Source organism: Salvelinus alpinus, chromosome 1 (assembly GCF_045679555.1).
Source record: "Salvelinus alpinus chromosome 1, SLU_Salpinus.1, whole genome shotgun sequence".
NCBI lineage: Eukaryota > Metazoa > Chordata > Actinopteri > Salmoniformes > Salmonidae > Salvelinus > Salvelinus alpinus.
In genome coordinates, this window is record NC_092086.1 from 37,554,490 (window position 1) to 37,574,543 (window position 20,054).

Sequence of the window (20,054 nt, forward strand, 5' to 3'; positions counted from 1 at the left end):
GAAAGAAAGCAACGACACCATATAGATACAGGGAATGTAAACCTCATATCTATGTGACAAAAATATAAATATTCACTGTGCGGTGTAAGACTCATCATATGCAATATGGCTACACTTTTCAGTCCACTCCCTATACAATTTCACATTTTCAACTTAATGTTATGCCTCCATAAATGTTCATAAATGTCACCCCAGAATTAGAAATAACCTTGTGTGTGTGTGTGCTTATTTGTGTTTTGACCTAATACTGTTTTCCAAAATCAGTGTCTGTTATTTGTCGTAACCCAGTTCTGTCTGTATGTCCGGTGTATCAGTGTGTTGGTGGTGATTACCTGTTGAGGACCAGATGGTCCCCTCTCTCCCAGCTGGAGGAGCCGGTCAAAAGAGGGATCGTCTATACTACACCCCACCTGGAACAACCAGACAGGGCAATCAAAGCACCTGATAGAGAAGAATTATCAAACCCCACAGAAAAGTCCCCTAAAGCAATATGCCATTTCTCATCACCAAGAGGAAGTCAAATTACAACAGTGACTAAATTTGTTTTCCGACCACATCAGGAGTTGCAAGCTTTTCTAATTGCAGGAGAACTGCCGGTTCTGCCAATTGAACTTCAAAAGCAGTGATAAACTGCACTTCCCTCAGAGCTACAAAATACATCAAAGTGCCCTAGAAAGGGATGGACACCCGGTCCCTTTCACCAGAATTAATTTGGCCACTGTGCTTAAGTCAGAATGAAAGGCTGTGTGGGTTTAATGAGTTTGGGACCCAAGGATAGCCTTGGGCACACTCCTTGCCCCGCATAAACCCTGCTAAGGTCATTGGGAGCCAGCGCCCATGATGTGGCCCTCATTTGCTGTTTGCCCATGGCCTAAATAGAACCGCTGCCTCTTTACAGCGCCTTACACTGCTTTAAATTGGGTTAAATGGATTCAGAACATTGTTTCTGTGGGATTGAGTTTGATGAGCTCTGATGCCCTTTGCTGTTCGCTGTGCTGACTGGCTCACAGTGCCACAGGGGAATAGATTCTATTGTTGGACGAGAGAAACACAGCGCCCGTTGCGTTGTGGGTTTCACAGGTTTCGCTCGTGGCACATTGTGTTGATTTGACAAAAGGTTAGCTCGCTGAAGGCCGCCCCAGTAATTATGTGCTTGTTTCAGCAGAGGATAGGAGGTGATCGAGACATGTCTTGGTTATAAAAAGGTTATGTTGGCAAGGGGGTTAGGCAGAACCTGTAGGCCCATTTAACAACCTATGTTAACGTACAGGACGTATAGGTTTATGCTTGATGTACTGGGTACATGGACAAGGGGGGCTATAATCACTGATGTATCACTTCCTTGCCTGTTGTCTTTCAAATCATGCAGCTCACTGCATTCAAGGCCTAGTCATTTTCTAAGACTGGCAGACTGTGCTGACCTCTGGTGTAACAAGGCGGTATGGCATATATGGCAAATAAATAATATCTCATGTATATTATATGTCTCTATAATTTCACTGTAAATGTCATCAATTTGGTATAAATGATAGGACTGTCACTGACTGTCAGGACTGTCAGTTACCGCTTAGGTTCCTAATGGCAGCCATAGAGAGGTCAATCAGTTCTTGATCAGTTGCTCGGTTGTTGATTGAGCATCCCTTAAGGTCCATTTTCAAGCCCAACCAGGCCTGAGATGTCGATAACAGAACGTTTGACTAGTGGTTTGTTTTCGGCACGGCCTACTTTGTGTGTCAAAATGACAATGGTTTCGTTTTATTAACTGTAAAATTTAAGTATTTGGCCTCGTCAAAAACACAATTATTTGGCTGACGGCTAAATACCGCCAGGTGAGTAGCCATATAGCTAGCTGAACGCAATTAATGATTTGCTGATGGAGATCCTTTGGCTAGCATTGGCTTGTGGCCACCTCGCTAATGCTATAATGTCTACATGCCCACGATTAATGGAATTTCTACTTCGCTTACTAAAGCTTTAATATTAGTCTATTAAAATGTTTGAAATGTTAACCACATTACCGTTAGCTGGATAACTTCATAGTGAATGTAAGAGTTGCTGGTTATTGAAGTACAAAAGTTAGCGGGAGCTAAGCTAACGTTGGCTGACTATGGGGTGTGTTTATTACGCCGATTCTACAGTTTACTCCAAACGGAAAACGTTTTGTCACGAACAATAGTTTCTATTAGGCAAATTCGGGTAGGACCCCCCCGTTATTATTATTTTTTGCTCCCGTTTGGTTCTTAAACGGTTTCCGTTGCAAGACGTAATGACACACACACACACACGTGACTTAGGATGCTTTGACTTTAGGATGCTTTCTGTGACTGAGCATAATCAGTAGCCGTGGTCCATCGGTATACGGTTATTTATAGTTGTTCAGCTAAAAACGACCAAAGGAGTGTAGCTAATTATGCATTTTACGCCTGTCTAGTTCTAATCTTCTGCCTAACGTACTATGCCTGATTTGGTTATTTTTCAATATGGACAACTGATTCTGGACTGATGGACAACTTTACATCTGCTAATCGTTTTATCAAGATCGAGTGTTCGTGCGAGGTATCGTTAAATAGTTAGCTATCATAACGTAAACCTAGGTAACAAATCACAGTATGTTATGCATACCTATCAAATCAAGTTTATTTTATATAGCCCTTCGTACATCAGCTAATATCTCGAAGTGCTGTACAGAAACCCAGCCTAAAACCCCAAACAGCAAGCAATGCAGGTGTAGAAGCAAGGCGGCTAGGAAAAACTCCCTAGAAAGGCCGAAACCTAGAGAGGAACCAGGCTATGAGGGGTGGCCAGTCCTCTTCTGGCTGTGCCGGGTGGAGATTATAACAGAACATGGCCAAGATGTTCAAATGTTCATAAATGTTCACAAATAATAATCAGGAGTAAATGTCAGTTGGCTTTTCATAGCCGATCATTAAGAGTATCTCTACCGCTCCTGCGGTCTCTAGAGAGTTGAAAACAGCAGGTCTGGGACAGGTAGCACGTCCGGTGGACAGGTCAGGGTTCCATAGCCGCAGGCAGAACAGTTGAAACTGGAACAGCAGCAAGGCCAGGTGGACTGGGGACAGCAAGGAGTCATCATGCCCGGTAGTCCTGACGCATGGTCCTAGGGCTCAGGTCCTCCGAGAGAGAGAGAGAAAGAAAGAGAGAAGGAGAGAGCATACTTAAATTCACACAGGACACCGGAGAAGTACTCCAGATATAACCAACTGACCCTAGCCCCCTGACACATAAACTACTGCAGCATAAATACTGGAGGCTGAGACAGGAGGGGTCAGGAGACACTGTGGCCCCATCCGATGATACCCCCGGACAGGGCCAAACAGGAAGGATATAACCCCACCCACTTTGCCAAAGCACAGCCCCCACACCACTAGAGGGATATCTTCAACCACCAACTTACCATCCTGAGACAAGGCCGGGTATAGCCCACAAAGATCTCCACCACAGCACAAACCAAGGGGGGGCGCCAACCCAGACAGGAAGATCACGTCAGTAACTCAACCCACTCAAGTGACGCACCCCTCCTAGGGACGGCATGAAAGAGCACCAGTAAGCCAGTGACTCAGCCCCTGTAATAGGGTTAGAGGCAGAGAATCCCAGTGGAGAGAGGGGAACCGGCTAGGCAGAGACAGCAAGGGCGGTTCGTTGCTCCAGAGCCTTTCCGTTCACCTTGACACTCCTGGGCCAGACTACACTCAATCATATGACCTACTGAAGAGATAAGTCTTCAGTGAAGACTTAAAGGTTGAGACCGAGTCTGCGTCTCTCACATGGGTAGGCAGACCATTCCATAAAAATGGAGATCTATAGGAGAAAGCCCTGCCTCCAGCTCTTTGCTTAGAAATTCTAGGGACAATTAGGAGGCCTGCGTCTTGTGACCGTAGCGTACGTGTAGGTATGTACGACAGGACCAACTCGGAAAGATAGGTAGGAGCAAGCCCATGTAACGCTTTATAGGTTAACAGTAAAACTTTGAAATCAGCCCTTGCCTTAACAGGAAGCCAGTGTAGGGAAGCTAGCACTGGAGTAATATGATCAAATTTCTTGGTTCTAGTCAGGATTCTAGCAGCCGTATTTTGCACTAACTGAAGTTTATTTAGTGCTTTATCCGGGTAGCCGGAAAGTAGAGCATTGCAGTAGTCTAACCTAGAAGTAACAAAAGCATGGATTAATTTTTCTGCATCATTTTTGGACAGAACATTTCTGATTTTTGCAATGTTACGTAGATGGAAAAAAGCTGTCCTTGAAACAGTCTTGATATGTTCGTCAAAAGAGAGATCAGGGTCCAGAGTAACGCCGAGGTCCTTCACAGTTTTATTTGAGGCGACTTTACAACCATCAAGATTAATTGTCAGATTTAACAGATTGCACAACCAGTAATCACAGGGAGAGCAACTTTTGTTATGGCCCAGCAACTGATTCAACTAGTCAACTTTTTTTCTCCATCTAGATCATGGACCTGCCTATTAAACCTGGCGCCAATCAAGTGGCAGACGTGGTGTTCGTCATCGAAGGAACTGCAAACCTCGGCCCCTATTTTGAATCCCTCAGAAAACATTACATATTACCTGCAATCGAGTAAGTGGACTTCAAATGTACTTTTTGCTTCATTGGGTATGTACAATATCGCTCTGTGGAGTCCTGACTTGGTCCCTGTCCCATCATCACAGGTACTTCAATGGAGGCCCTCCAGCAGAGACAGACTTTGGAGGAGATGTGAGTCTTAATTCAACTTTGTTTTCTCCTTACGGTTATTACTATTTATTTACTCTTTATTTAAGAAGGTATGATAACAACAATGCCAATTCTCTTCTCCTCTTCTCTCCTCTCAGTATGGAGGCACACAGTATGGTCTTGTTGTGTTCAACACAGTGGACTGTGCTCCTGAATCCTACGTCCAGTGTCACGCACCAACCAGCTCAGCCTTTGAGTTTGTCTCATGGATTGACAGCATCCAGTAAGATTTGTTTTTGTTTTTGTCATGCCATTTAGAAGGACATGATAAGATTTGTTAGTATTAATCTTCCTTGATCAATGTGTAACTTTGTCTCTGTCAGGTTCATGGGAGGAGGAGCAGAGAGCTGTAGTCTCATCGCAGAGGGTCTGTCTGTGGCCTTGCAGCTCTTTGATGACTTCAAAAAGATGAGGGAGCAAATGTGAGTTATTTTTTATTACTAAACTCAGCAAAAAAAGAAACGTCCTCTCACTGTCAACTGCGTTTATTTTCAGCGAACTTAACATGTGTAAATATTTGTATGAACATAACAAGATTCAACAACAGACATAAACTGAACAAGTTCCACAGACTTGACTAACAGAAATGGAACAATGTTTCCCTGAACAAAGGGGGGGTCAAAATCAAAAGTAACAGTCAGTATCTGGTGTGGCCACCAGCTGCATTAAGTACTGCAGTGCATCTCCTCCTCATGGACTGCACCAGATTTGCCAGTTCTTGCTGTGAGATGTTACCCCACTCTTCCACCAAGGCACCTGCAAGTTCCCTGACATTTCTGGGGGGAATGGCCCTAGCCCTCACCCTCTTATCCAACAGGTCCCAGATGTGGAACAGGTCCCAGATTGAGATCCAGGCTCTTCGCTGGCCATGGCAGAACACTGACATTCCTGTCTTGCAGGAAATCATGCACAGAACGAGCAGTATGGCTGGTGGCATTGTCATGCTGGAGGGTCATATCAGGATGAGCCTGCAGGAAGGGTACCACATGAGGGAGGAGGATGTCTTCCCTGTAACGCACAGCGTTGAGATTGCCTGCAATGACAACAAGCTCAGTCCGATGATGCTGTGACACACCACCCCAGACCATGACGGACCTTCCACCTCCAAATCGATCCCGCTCCAGAGTACAAGCCTCGGTGTAACGCTCATTCCTTCGACGATAAATGCGAATCCGACCATCCCCCCCTGGTGAGACATAACCGTGACTTGTCAGTGAAGAGCACTTTTTGCCAGTCCTGTCTGGTCCAGCGACGGTGGGTTTGTGCCCATAGGCGACGTTGTTGCCGGTGATGTCCGGTGAGGACCTGTCTTACAACAGGCCTACAAGCCCTCAGTCCAGCCTCTCTCAGCCTATTGCAGACAGTCTGAGCACTGATGGAGGGACTGTGCGTTCCTGGTGTAACTCGGGCAGTTGTTGTTGCCATTCTGTACCTGTCCCGCAGGTGTGATGTTCAGATGTACCGATCCTGTGCAGGTGTTACACGTGGTCTGCCACCGCGAGGACGATCAGCTGTCTGTCCTGTCTCCCTGTAGCGCTGTCTTAGGCATCTCACATTACGGACATTGCAATTTATTTCCCTGGCCACATCTGCAGTCCTCATGCCTCCTTGCAGCATGCCTAAGGCACGTGCATGCAGATGAGCAGGGACCCTGGGCATCTTTCTTTTGGTGTTTTTCAGTCAGTAGAAGGGCCTCTTTACTAAGTTTTCATAACTGTGACCTTAATTTCCTACCGTCTGTCTGTAAGCTGTTAGTGTCTTAACGACCGTTCCACAGGTGCATGTTCATGAATTGTTTATGGTTCATTGAACAAGCATGGGAAACAGTGTTTAAACCCTTTACAATGAAGATCTGTGAAGTTATTTGGATTTTTACGAATTATCTTTGAAAGACAGGGTCCTGAAAAAGGGACGTTTCTTTTTTTGCTGAGTTTAGTAGACACACACACACACACTAGCATATGTCTCTTGTCTCTATTAATCAGAGGTCAGACACACAAAGTCTGTGTGCTGCTGTGTAACTCTCCGCCATACCTGCTCCCTGCCGTGGAGAGTGTCAGCTATACGGGCTGCACTGCAGACAATCTGGTCAAGATCATCAGAGACGTAAGTAACATAGCACCTCTATCAGGTAGCCTGTATAGACTACCCGCTGGGCCATTTTGGGGAATGTTGTGACTTGTGTACTTATTAATGGCTGCTGATACCCCATAATAACCTTGTGCCTCTTCCTCAGAGAGGGATTCATTTTTCTGTGGTGTCGCCACGGAAACTGCCAGCGTTACGGGCGCTGTTCGATAGGGCGTCACCAGTCGGGGGACCAGTCGACCCCCACCCAGACTACAGCCAAGACCCCTTCCACATGATCCTGGTTAGGGGTATCTCACTTCCTGGTGAGGAGCAGCACTCGAAATACTTGACAGTGAACAAATTGATTGAAGTCAGTATTGGCCCATCAAATTCTAAAATGTTTCTTTCTCCAGTGTCATCAGGGGGAGGATCGGGCCCTCTCAAACCAATTCTACCCACTCAACCCCTGCCTGTCAGTCAGCCTCCTCTTGGTCCCACCTCACAGGCTCCTCCACCAATAAGCACGGCCCATCCATATCAGGTACTGAAGATATGTTTTAACTTGGCAGCTTTTACCAGCCCATCAACATTGGATTGACAGGCTCTTAGCTGACACAGTGTTCTCTCTCCCTCTCTTGCTGCCCTGTCAGCCCCCATCTTCCCTTAACGCGGCTCAGGCAGCTGCACAGATGGCTGTAGAGGCAGCCAACAACCAGAAGAGTCGCTGTGAGTACCAATAGCCTGCATTCTTCTATCCTCTGTCCCCAGTATGGTTGATCATCAGCCCAGGTTGATTGTTAGTCTATTACAGGAGTGTTCACCTCTTACCCTACGAGGTCCGGAGCCTGCAGGTTTTCTGTTCTACCTGAGAATTAAATGCACCGGGTCAAAATCAGTCCCTGATTAGAGGGTTAGAATGTGGGTGGGGGGGGGCAGTATGGAACTGGCTTCGAAGTCCAGAGGTGAATATGAGGGGTCTATTATGTCTGTTACCTTGTCTTTTTTTGGCATCCCTCATCCAGTCCCAGGCATGGTCAATCCTGGTCCCCCATTCAGTGGTCAGTCAACTCTCCCATCTGTAGCAGGAGTTAAGTTGGCTCCCTCCAGTCAGCCCAGCCTATCCACAGTCACCACAGTTTCCACACCCATGTTGCCTCAGCAACAAGCCCCTCCCCCGCAGCAGCAACAAGTCCAGCCGCCAGGACAACCACAGCCCAATCAGCAGCAGCCGGTGCCCCCTCAGCAGCAGCAGCCCACAGCCAATCAGCAGACGCCCCCATCCTCACAGCCTGGCATGGTGAGGCCTGTCCATATGTTGCATCATCTTCCCACAATACTCCACATCAATATTCAACTTCTCTGCCTCCAGTCAAGTTGTCTTTCTCTCCATCTAACGCTCTCTCTTTCTCTAATTTTCTTCTAATAGCCTGGTGTGTCTGCAGCCCAGGCAAATCCGATTGGGGGGCAGCAGCAAGGCGTTGCCAATAAGATTGTAGCATGGAGTGGGGTGCTGGAGTGGCAAGAGGTGAGGGAAACTAGAACTTGGTATAAACATGCTGCTGAAGAGGTCTATACATCTTCTATTTGTGTGTTTGTCATCCTCTGACCTTGTAAGGAAATGTTATAAGGTCTGCAACAAAGCTATGCTTGGAACTGATTGAATCAACTGTCATTGATTGTGACGTGAATAATCATACTATACCTTTGTGATGGATTTCACCTCAGGTCAAAGTGATGGAGTTACTTGACATGATTGAACCTGTTGTAGAGGAACATGCATTTTAATGATCTAAAATACTAAAGAGATGTTTGTGTTTCCAAGCCTTTTGAAAACCTGACTTGGTCAATAATCACTAAGTATTGACTGATTTGGACTACTTCTTCTGTGATACCTGTTGACCATGAAACTCTACCACACAACAATGTGCAGCAAGCCTACACACTGTAACCAACACACAGTTCGACCACAAAATCACCAAACACATAGACAATAGACATAGTATTGCCACAGGTCACTAAAGTGCATCTGAAGTCACGTATCAATAGATGGAGCATTCAGGTTAGATTTGCATATGTTCCTTGTAATGTTCAGGTCAGGATATTGCTGGATCATATCTTAGTCTCCTCTAATCCACGAGAGTCCTCCCAAATGCCTTACAGTACACATATAAAGAACCTATACATCTGGTCTTTAATCCCAACACAATGCAGTAGTAATGGTCAACAGGGACTGCAGCAGAGCTGACCAATCTGGGATTGATTAACTATTGATCCCCTGAAGATGAACGCTGCTGCTTATTTTCCTGTAGGATTGGCGCCATCTATCCTCTTCACAATGTTCCAGTGGCAGCACTATTTTGCATGTTGGGTAATTTCTAACATGGAGGTTTTTATTCAAACGGTGCCCCTGGGTGTAGGACCAAAGCCCCCTGGTCACTGTATGCTAACTTCCAAACCTCTCCTTCTGTTTCTCCAAACATCCCTCCATTCCTCTCCTCCCTCCCTCCCTACCTCCCCCACCCTCTCTCCATCCATCACTTCAGAAGCCCAAAGCCTCGTCTATGGATTCCAATACCAAACTCACTCGCTCCCTGCCCTGCCAGGTGCAAGTCAACCAAGGAGAGAACCTGTGAGTGTTTCACTGCAACTATCTTAGATATCATGCCAGTGTCAGCTGCACTGATTGGTCATTGTGTGTATTGCTATATGTATGGAGAGTTCTGATTGTTTTGTTCCCTGTTCTTCATGACAGAAATGCCGACCAGTGGCCACAGAAGCTCATCATGCAATTGATCCCACAACAGCTACTGGTGAGAGAACCCTCTCTGCGTGCGTGCATGTATGTTCAGAAATGACTCGATGACATTGAGAATACAGACATCTAAATAAAGTCTTTCTCCCTCCCCAGACAACACTCGGTCCCCTCTTCAGAAACTCTAGAATGGTTCAGTTTCTCTTCACCAACAAAGATGTGGAGTCACTAAAAGGTCTTTATCGTATCATGGCCACTGGATTTGTAAGTCCAGCTCTTCTGCTTCACATTCTCTATTTTTGCTGCCATCTGTCCCTATCCTTTTCCATCTCAATATTCAATACAGTGGAGTCTCAACAATAGACATCAGCAGTTCACTCCATTGTGCACTAGATGGACTAGGCAGATATAAATGGGCTGCAGTTACACTCTGAGAACACTAGAGGGGGCACCATGTTGCTCATCATTTAGTAAATGGCTACAGAGGTTTTCAACGCTGTCGGTTGACTGGTTTTGGATCACTTGAACTATGACGAGGGCTGTGACAGACTGACAGACAGTGCTGACCTCTGACCTATGTCCCCCCTCTGGCTGCAGGCGGGGTGCGTCCACTTCCCCCACAGCGCCCCCTGTGAGGTGCGGGTGCTCATGCTGCTCTACTCCTCCAAGAAGAGGATTTTCATGGGCCTCATCCCCAACGACCAGAGCGGCTTCGTCAACGGCATCCGACAGGTCATCACCAACCACAAACAGGTCCAGCAGCACCGCTCGGTGAGTCATACAGACACGGGTCATCAACCACCACAAACACTGCTCGGTGCGTCAGACAGACAGGTCCAGCAGCACCACTCTGTGAGTTAGGAGGGAATGAAGGGATTAAACCTGGAGAAAAGGGGGTAGTATACACGCTAGTGACTGGAGCTATACTAGGTCAGCACAGTGGAAGGGCTTCCCAAGAGCAGTCTTGGGCCAATGAGGTGGTAAATTTTTTAAACTTTTTTTTTTTAACCTTTTTAACTAGGCAAGTCAGTTAAGAACAAATTCTTATTTTCAATGATGGCCTAGGAACAGTAGGTTAACTGCCTTGTTCAGGGGCAGAACAACAGATTTTTACCTTGTCAGCTCAGGAATTCGATCTTGCAACCTTTCGGTTACTAGTCCAACGCTCGAACCACTAGGTTCTGCGGAAAATGTTTTTCAGTTTGAGAGCACCGCCTCATGTCATTTCTGGTTTCATCTTGATTACAGCCAACACAATTCTAACAACCGTTAGGATACCGTGTTTTCCTTCAGGTAAACATTTAGCCTGCAGATTTTGTGACAGAGAAACGGAATGCCTCAGTTACAAATCCAACCTGCCTGTGGTCTACATGACTTTATATCCTCACAGCCTTTCTGCTCCCATTATACAAGGAAAATAAGAATTTGTTCTTAACTGACTTGCCTAGAATCATAAAACACGGGACGAGATGTTAAAAACTGTCCATTGTGCCAATAGATGGTATGCACTCACATGAGATTTGCCGTGATGTTGACAGAGTGGCATGGGAGGTTTATTTCTTAGACTGGGTTAAGATGTCAATTTTGGGACACATCCTCAGTAGTGTGCCTTCGAATCAGTGGGTGTTTCGGCCTTTAATTACTAAACACCCTCATCAAAGGTGGCCAGCTAAAGGGTGATCAAGCCTTAGCTTGTGTCCCATGCCCAATTAAGATTTCCCACGGGACTATGCAAGGCAGGGGCGTCCTCTTCCCTGAGCCAGCCCTACAGCTGACCGCATACCTCATATGCCCTCCTCAAGTTGGAGGGATCTGAATTGGGTTCTCAGGTGGGGGTGGGGGGGTCATGAAATTATAGCCCAGCAAGGGTCCTTCCGTTTGATCCAGATCCACTGGCTGCCTCTTTCAGCTGCTTGAGAAACTGCTCTGACGGTCTGCCGCAGAGCCTGTCCATGGATTCCAAGTTCTTTCAGCAACCTGATGGTGGAAGAAGCCACGAATCCTCTGCATCCCACTTCAACTGGCCAGACTTTTGCATTCCAGCCACGCTGAGTTGCGTCTGCTGCCAACTCTGTGTAACGCAGTTTCTTACGCTCGTAGGCCTCTTCAACAGAGTTTTCCCACGGGACTGTGAGCTCTATGATGTACACAGCCTTTCGTGAAGGGGACCAGAGTACCATGTCTGGCCTAAGGTTGGTAGAAGCAATCTCAGGTGGAAAAATGAGTTGCTGGCCAATATCGACAAGCATCTTCCAGTCCCGGGCCATGCCTAGGTGTCCAGTTTCTGGCTTTGTAGGAGGATGCTTGGGCCTTTTCTGTCCCTCCCGGATGAATGTTGTTGTTTTGACGGGATTGCTTGTTTTTGGAGGTAATGAATTGGTTGCACTCCTCTTGGTCTCAAGTGCTGCAGCCAGGCTCTTGAGGACCTGATTGTGCCTCCAGGTGTAGCGGCCTTGTGAGAGGCTGGTCTTGCAACCTGTCATTATATGCCTGAGAGTCGCTGGAGCTGGGCAGAGGGGGCAGGTCGGGTCCTCGCCATACCATTGATGTAGGTTTTTTGGTGATGGAAGCACATCATAAACAGCTCTTATGATGAAGCTGATGTTGCTTGCCTCCATTTGCCAAAGCTCACTCCAGTTGATCTTTCTCCTCTCCAGGCCTTCCCACCGCGTCCATTGCCCTTGTTTAGCAAGAGAGACAGCCTTTGCACTTCTTGCAGTCTCCTCCTGTCTGCGCACCTCCTCGACCACCAGCTTCCTGCGTTCAGATGTTGTTGCCTTATGGAACGTTGGTTTGCTTGCTGCCAGGCCAAAGCCTCCTCTTCCATGCTGGATATTCCCCACAATGTCTTGGTGTCTCAGGGCTGATGTTGCTTGCTGCACAGCCTTGGATGATGTCCATTTCCGTCCAGTTTGTAGGGGAGGTGCAGCCTTGCTAATGGTCTGGTCTTTGGAGTCCTTCAATGTCATCTGAAGTCTTACTTTAGAGCACTTGTACTCCTCCGTTAGACTTGTAAGTGGTAGTTCAAGGACCCCTTTGCCATAGAGGCCGATGTTACTCAGGCATCGTGGGACACCCAGCCATTTCTTCACGTATGAGGTAATGGTTCGCTCCATCTTCTCCACTGTTGTTATTGGGACCTCATAGACGGTGAGTGGCCACATTACCCGGGGGAGAAGTCCAAACTGTAGGCACCAAAGCTTGAGCTTCCCAGGCAGTAGGGTCTTGTTGATGTTCTCAAGTCCGTCGGCGATGTCCTGTCTTACTTGCTGCACTTGATCTTTATCTCGGAGGCTTTCGTTGTAGTTAAATAAAGGTAAAATTAAATAGTTGATGCCGCCTGTCTACTCATGCTGCTAATTTTCTGTGAAAAACATGTTAGACCGTGTGTATTTAGAGAAGACGGAGACCTTGTGTCCCATTACATATTCAAAGCTGCAATGCTAATGGAGAATTGCTATGACAATCTCAACACAATTAAAATTTCAATTATTTGATCGTTGTATGGGGTATTTTTTTTCCAGACGAGGCTCTGGAATAGTGTTATTGGTGATTTAGATATGATTTTATAACCGTGAAAGACCCAAATTGAATATTTTCCCTGAACCATACAGATGACTTGATGTTAAAGGTCCAATGCAGCTGTTTTTCTCTCAATATCAAATCATTTCTGGGTAACAATTAAGTACCTTACTGTGATTGTATTCAATTATAATTATGGATGGGGGTTAGAAATAATTTCACTATTTGAATAGTATCATGAATATTTGTCAGATATCTGGATATTCTATATACATGTGGTTTTTAAACTTTAACCTGAGCACTGCTGCCTGAAGAAGAGATGCTGGCGCACTATTGCTGCAGCTGCAGAGGGGGCGGTGTATGTGAGAAAGACGGCTATAGTTAGCTAGGCTAACAACAACCTACCTGTTGGTTGCTCGTTGTAGCCTACCCCTTCTCATTTCGCTAACTTTTAATTACATCATTTTATTCCATCTCGCATGTATTAGTAAACTCTCACTACATTTTCTACACATTGAGCCTCTTCGCAGCTTTGATTGGCCTACATAAATAACAAGCTACACACGTGAAGGATACCTCTTCTTTTTTTCTTCTGGAGAGCACGTCATAAAAACTACATTGTAAAGTTTGTTTTATTATAAACTATACAGAAAATGTTTTAATTATTTGAAATGTCACATTTAATTTCGAAAAGGCTTTTTCAGTGTTAAAATAGGCCTATGTTGTTTTTTGTTGATAAAATTAAAGTATTTGAATACATGCACATCCCTAGTTAAAATTGTAAAAAATAGCTTCTTAGCAAAGAACATTTTCTTAAGCTGTCTGGGAATGGTCTGAGTGGAGAGGGGAAAACTTAACTGGCTGTTATTGGCAGAGAGGTTTGGAACTCTCATCACCGCCTGGTGATGTCACCAGCTAGCCCAAAACGCCAACCCACCAAAACAATATTTCAGATGGTCTTTTAAAACAGCTCTGACACTGAAAGAGCATTATCATCATTTTCATAGTATTATTCCAACCGCAGTGTGTAAAACACAGTAAAATCACGTTTTGACTGCACTGGGCCTTTAATGTGTGCTCTGGGTGTTTTTAGGCAGGCTGCTGAGTTAAATAGGAAGTCCACAGGGAAGAGAGAGGAGAAAATAGAGGAGACGGACAGCTTTTATCCTGAGAGACTACAGATCCTAGATCAGGGGTGTCAAACTAATTTACCCCGCGGGCCACATTCTGTCTTCACCGAGGTCTGGAGGGCCGCACTTCAAATGGGTAATATTTCCTTGCCGTCAAAATGTGCAAAAATATTCCTCCATCTCTTTTGGAATTTGCTCCCTGACTGTCTAGCTTTCGTTGACTGTTAGCTTTCGATGACTGTTAGCAAACTGGACAGTGAGGAGACTATAAATGTAGGTCAATTATAATTTCTACAGAGTTTTGATTTGGTTTTAGTCATTGCAATGTCAATTGAGATTGGTTTTCCCCCGAAAAAATATTATAGATAAAAAACTGCAGGCAGGATTGAATCATCTTGTGGCCTTGAGTTTGACACATGTCGTAGATGATGGTGTTGTCTCATCCAGTTGCAGGATTAGACAGGTTAGGATAGGCAGGAATACCATTATAAGCGATACACCGTACATATGTGTCATAGTTATACGGATGTTGGTAACACATGTAAACCTTACACTAGAAAAGTAACCTTGTTGGTTCTCTTCTCCAGTTAGGTTCAGGAGGGCCGATGCCAGGGCCACCTGGCCAGGTTCAACCCAATCAGAACTTCCTCAACCGGCCGCAGGGGCCCATCCCTGTCTCCCATGGCAACGTGCAGCAGCAGGTACTGTGATTAATCCTGTGGTGTCTCAGCTTGTGTGCACTCCTCCTTTCCTCCCTCTCCCTTCTCCCCTAACACACTCCTCCTGTCTGCATCTCCTGTTTCTATTGTCCCGCAATGACTGCATGTCCCGCAATGACTTTCATCTCCTCCCCTTCTGCACCTCCTCTTCCTCCTCTTCTCTCTCTCCTCTGTTCAGTCTGTGGTGGTGGGCATGCCCTCTGTTAGTCAGGTCACTCTGATGGAGGAACAGCAGAGACAGGCCAACCTGGTGAGACTCACACACACACATACACAAAAACTCTCACCCAAAATACATTTTTAAAAATGCACTGAACTTTACCAGGCACAAACTCTCCCTGTGCTTGTTTTGGCACCTGCCTGGTTGGTGAGCAGCTCCTCTCCACTCTGCACGTGTTGGCTACTCTCTCACACTGTCTCAATGGGTGCTCACTGCTACCAAATATAGCTAGCCCAGCATGTTCTGGGTTCAGTGAGTTACATTGTTACATTCGGCCTGTCTCTTTTTAAAGTGAACCCGGTACACCGTTCCAATGAATCATATGTACAGTGCCTTCAGAAAGTGTTCATACCCTTTGACTTATTCCACATTGTGTTGTGTTACAGCCTGAATTCAAAATGGATTCAATACTTTTTTTCTCACCCATCTACACACAAATACCCCATAATGATAAAGTGGAAATGTGTTTAAAAATGTTAGAAATTTTATTGAAAATGAAGTACAGAAATATCTCTAACCTAAGTATTCACACCCCTGACTAATACTTTGTAGAAGCACCTTTGGCAACGATTACAGCTGTGAGTCTTTCTGGGTAAGTTTCTGTATTGTACTATATTTGCCCATTATTCTTCTTAAAATTCTTCAATCTCTGTCAAGTTGATTGTTGATCATTGCTAGACAGCCATTTTCAAGTTTTGCCATAGATTTTCAAGCCAATTTAAGTCAAAACTGTAACTAGGCCACTCAGGAACATTCATTGTCGTCTTGGTAAGCAACTCCAGTGTAGATTTGGCCTTGTGTTTTAGGTTATTGTCCTGCTGAAAGATGAATTCCTCGCCCAGTATCTGTTGGAAAGAAGACAACCAGGTTTTCCTTTATGATTTTGACTGTGCTTATAGCTGTATTCCATTTATTTTTATCCCAAAAAACTCCTTAGTCCTTGCCGATGCAGCCCCACCATGCTTTAAAATATGAAGACTGGTACAGTCTAACGATTTGTTTTCAGGACAAAATACTTTTAAAAATTGTCACATTTTAAGTGCCTTGTTGCAAACAGGATGCATGTTTTGGAATATATTCTGTTGGACATAAGACTGAAAAAACACCAGCAAATCAGCTCCAAGTGTTTTTAATTTTTGAAATCGCCAAAGTATTCCCATGTATAATAGATATGTAATTGTGTACACATGTAAGCAAGGTTTGAAATTATTCTATTTTAGTCAAATTTTATATCTGTTTGGGCTTCTTGCGGGAAATTTGAAGTCTACAAATGATTTGTTATTATGTTCCGTCCCACTGACCGTTCGCTGAAGAAAAACTCGTTCTGCGGCTGAATCTAGTTTATGATCCCTGCTGTACAGGTTTCCGTTCTCCTATCACAGCTATTCAACTTTGTAACTGTTTTAAAGTCACTATTGGCCTCATGGTGATATCCCTGAGCAGTTTCCTTCCTCTCCGGCAACTGAGTTAGGAAGGACGCCTGTAACTTCGTAGTGACTGGGTGTATTGATACACCTTCCAAAGCCTATTTAATAACTTCACCATGCTCAAATGGATATTCATGATCTGCGTTTTTACATTTTATTTTACACCTACTAATCTCTGCCCTTCTTTGTGAGGCATTGAACAACCTCCTTGGTCTTTGTGGTTGAATCTGTGCTTGAAATTCACTCCTCGATTGAGGGACCTTACAGATGGTTGTACTGTATGTGTGGGGTACAGAGATGGTCTAGTAATTCATAAATCATGTTAAACACTATTGCACACATTGAGTCCATGCAACTTATGTGATTTGTTAAGCCAAGTTTTACTCCTGAACTTATTTAGGCTTGCCATAAAAAAGGGTTTGAATACTTATTGACTCAATACTTTTCGGTTTAGATATAATTTTTTTCTAAAATATTATACAAACAAAATTCAATTTTGTGTGTAGATCAGTGACACAAAATCTAAATTCAGGCTGTAACACAACAAAATATGGAAAAAGGGAAGCGGTGTGTATACTTTTTGAAGGCGCTGTATTTAAAGTCTCTCTACTTAGTCCTCTCATGTCTCCAACCTTCTTCTAAACCTCTTCGACTCTCTGCTTCTCATCCAGATGACGATGAGAGCATCCGGCGCACCTAATCAGCCTGTCACCGGTGCTCCGCCCAACCAGGTCACTCAGGGTGGACAGGCCCCACCCCAGGGTGCCATGCTCCGCCTACCAAACCCAGGAGCCAATCCGCAGCTGCGCAGTCTCCTCCTCAGCCAACAGCAGCCAGTAAGAACACAACAGTTAACTCTACCAGCCTTGACCGTCATTCATGAAATACATTTGTTGTTATAGTGCATCGTCTTGTAGCCAGGGCCAGATCACCACTGCACACACTATTGGTTAATGATAAAGGATATAAGAATGAAGGTCCTACCTACTGTATGATTGATGGTAACCTAGGTGTTGTGTTCCTGTCTCTCAGCAGGGTGGTGTTGGTCACATGCAGGGCATGATGCCTCACCAGGGGCTGGGAGGGCAGCTGGTCCACCCTACTCCAGGAGCGGGCCCCCAAATGCAGGCCCAGTGGAGACAGCCCCTGGCAGGTTAGCTACAGCCGTTGACCCTTTCACTCACATCACACACTGTAAAGACAGTTTGGAGCTAGACATCAGTGCAAGGATTGGCTTTAGAATGCAATCTGTCATTAGGAAACAATTGTTTCCTAATGATTGACCTTTTGTGTGTAAACTGCTAAATTCAAAAGGGAGGGTGTTTGAACATATCTCTCCCATCCGTACCTATGGTTATCAGACTGAGACTGGGCTATATGGCGTTGACACCAGCAGCAGGATGAATTGAGGATGTCACAGATTAGAGTGATGCTGTCTCATAGAGTATGTGCATGGTGCCCTTCACTCTGCTGCAACCTGATAGCTGAGCAGTTTAGACTCGCACTTCACATTCTTGGTTTTTGCTCAAGTCTGCTCGATAATGCTGTTTACTTTGTGCGTCGCTGACTGTAGTTTATTACCACTGTGTTTATGATAATGTCATCAATGCACATGTTTCTGTCCCAGGTTAACTCTCTTCTCTCTCTCTCCCTCTCAGGTCAGATGATGATGGCTGCTGGTCAGAGGGGCCCTGGAGCCCAGCCCCCCGGGATGCCCCAGGTGTCTTCCGTCATGGAGGATGAGATTCTCATGGACCTTATTTGAGTTTGGACCCAAAAAGACTACATCCCCCAGCAACCAGCATTTTCAGTTTCATCATGGGGGCAGACTGGGAGATGTAGTTTTCCTAGTTTCTACTCTGGCTTTTTTTTTTTTTTTTTTTTTTATATCAAAAGTTTGTACTGTAGAGTTATTGGAGATGATGAGGGGAGGACATGCAAGCACACACTCTCATGCATATGCACACACACACAAAAACACACCTTATCACACACCTAATGAAGCCAACCCAATGGGAGGACAGTGTTCATTACACTGTTGTGTGCTTGTATGGAAACCTGTTTTACATTCATTTAATTGTTTATATGAAATGTATTTTTTATTGAGATTTAACTTTTCCTGAAGTTGTGTTTTTGAGCTATATTACGTTGTTTTATTGAGATGAAATAGATACATTTTGTCAAGGAGCCAACTGATGTGTAGAGTCCTTTTTAAAAGTGAGTATACACATAGACCAGGGCTCTCCAACCCTGTTCCTGGGGAGCTACCATCCTGTAGGTTTTCACTACAGTCCTGTTCCTGGGGAGCTACCGTCCTGTAGGTTTTCACTACAGTCCTGTTCCTGGGGAGCTACCGTCCTGTAGGTTTTCACTACAGTCCTGTTCCTGGGGAGCTACCGTCCTGTAGGTTTTCACTACAGTCCTGTTCCTGGGGAGCTACCGTCCTGTAGGTTTTCACTACAGTCCTGTTCCTGGGGAGCTACCGTCCTGTAGGTTTTCACTACAGTCCTAATCTAGCGCCCGAATGCCTGTTATCCAACTCTTTCTGACAGTAGTCTGTCTGAATGTGTGTGTATTAACACTACAGCAGTGTGTGAGAATGACTAAAATAGACACACCGATATATAGTTTGAAGTGTGTTTCTGCCAAATGGTTTCAGTGTTAATTCTAACTACTCCAATATGTTGTGGAACCATACCGAGGCCTCCTGTGCCAAGTAGTTATACCAGATGGCGTCGCTTGGCCATGTTTTCCCTGGCATAATGCACAATCAGGCTGACCGCATGCGCACATGGCAGTGTCCACATATGTGCCCAAAATGAGCTTCACGCGGCTAAAAACAGACTAAACACACATACACATTGCAGACACTCACATAACTCAACTCATCCATGAAATATTGTTGGCAATAAATCCTGTAGCGTGTATTATACACAGACACCTGTACTAACTGCACACAGTCCAGTGAGCTGTATACACATGCTGAAAAACAAAACATTATGTACACTTGAACCTTATTACCCCACAGACCAACACATTGTTAGCCCTGTGCAGATGCACAGACGGGAAGTGATGTCAGTCCCTGTCACCAGGGAGACGAAGATGGTTGCTTAGATACCATGACACTGGGTTCTTGTTTCTAAGCTTTTTTCTCCACCTCTCCCTCACGTACTCTCACAGACGGAAAGACAGAGACACTGACTAGTCCCCCAGTGGCTGGCGTTCATCTCTCATCTGCCTCCCTCCTTCCATCACTGGGTGACCCTGTGAGCTGACATTCTCTCTCTCTCACTTTCTCTTCTCTGTCTTTCTAATGGGCTGAGTTAATCTCTCCGTATTTTGACATCACTGCGTGTCCTTTAATGCCAGCTACACATCTTTGAAATGTTGCTTCTACCATATGAGCAGGGAAGTAGCAGAATAGTACGCATGAGACTAAAAGTAAAGTATGATGATTTTGTTGTG

The 20,054-nt window shown here is 45.1% G+C and overlaps 1 protein-coding gene across 6 annotated transcripts; it reads left to right on the plus strand.

Moving 5' to 3' along the window:
• The first annotated feature begins 1,677 nt into the window (after positions 1-1,677).
• Positions 1,678-18,776, plus strand: LOC139574930 (mediator of RNA polymerase II transcription subunit 25-like). 6 transcript variants are annotated; one of them, XR_011674861.1, is made up of 20 exons: positions 1,678-1,829; positions 4,466-4,593; positions 4,686-4,731; positions 4,848-4,972; positions 5,073-5,171; positions 6,735-6,855; positions 6,986-7,142; positions 7,233-7,360; positions 7,470-7,545; positions 7,842-8,116; positions 8,246-8,344; positions 9,363-9,448; positions 9,572-9,629; positions 9,728-9,835; positions 10,169-10,342; positions 14,811-14,924; positions 15,121-15,192; positions 15,715-15,754; positions 15,969-16,029; positions 17,261-17,322. XR_011674861.1 is itself a non-coding variant. In XM_071399859.1 (20 exons), the coding sequence occupies exons 2-20, from the start codon at positions 4,469-4,471 to the stop codon at positions 18,352-18,354; spliced, it is 2,256 nt and encodes a 751-aa protein (XP_071255960.1). In that variant the 5' UTR covers positions 1,678-1,829; positions 4,466-4,468; the 3' UTR covers positions 18,355-18,776. The 6 variants fall into 6 exon arrangements, 5 of the variants coding, with proteins under 5 accessions (XP_071255960.1, XP_071255962.1, XP_071255963.1 ...); XM_071399859.1 differs by lacking the exons at positions 15,715-15,754; positions 15,969-16,029 and adding exons at positions 17,622-17,742; positions 18,248-18,776 and having other exon boundaries at positions 17,261-17,425; XM_071399861.1 differs by lacking the exons at positions 15,715-15,754; positions 15,969-16,029 and adding exons at positions 17,622-17,742; positions 18,248-18,776 and having other exon boundaries at positions 9,366-9,448; positions 17,261-17,425.
• The last annotated feature ends 1,278 nt before the right edge of the window (positions 18,777-20,054 follow it).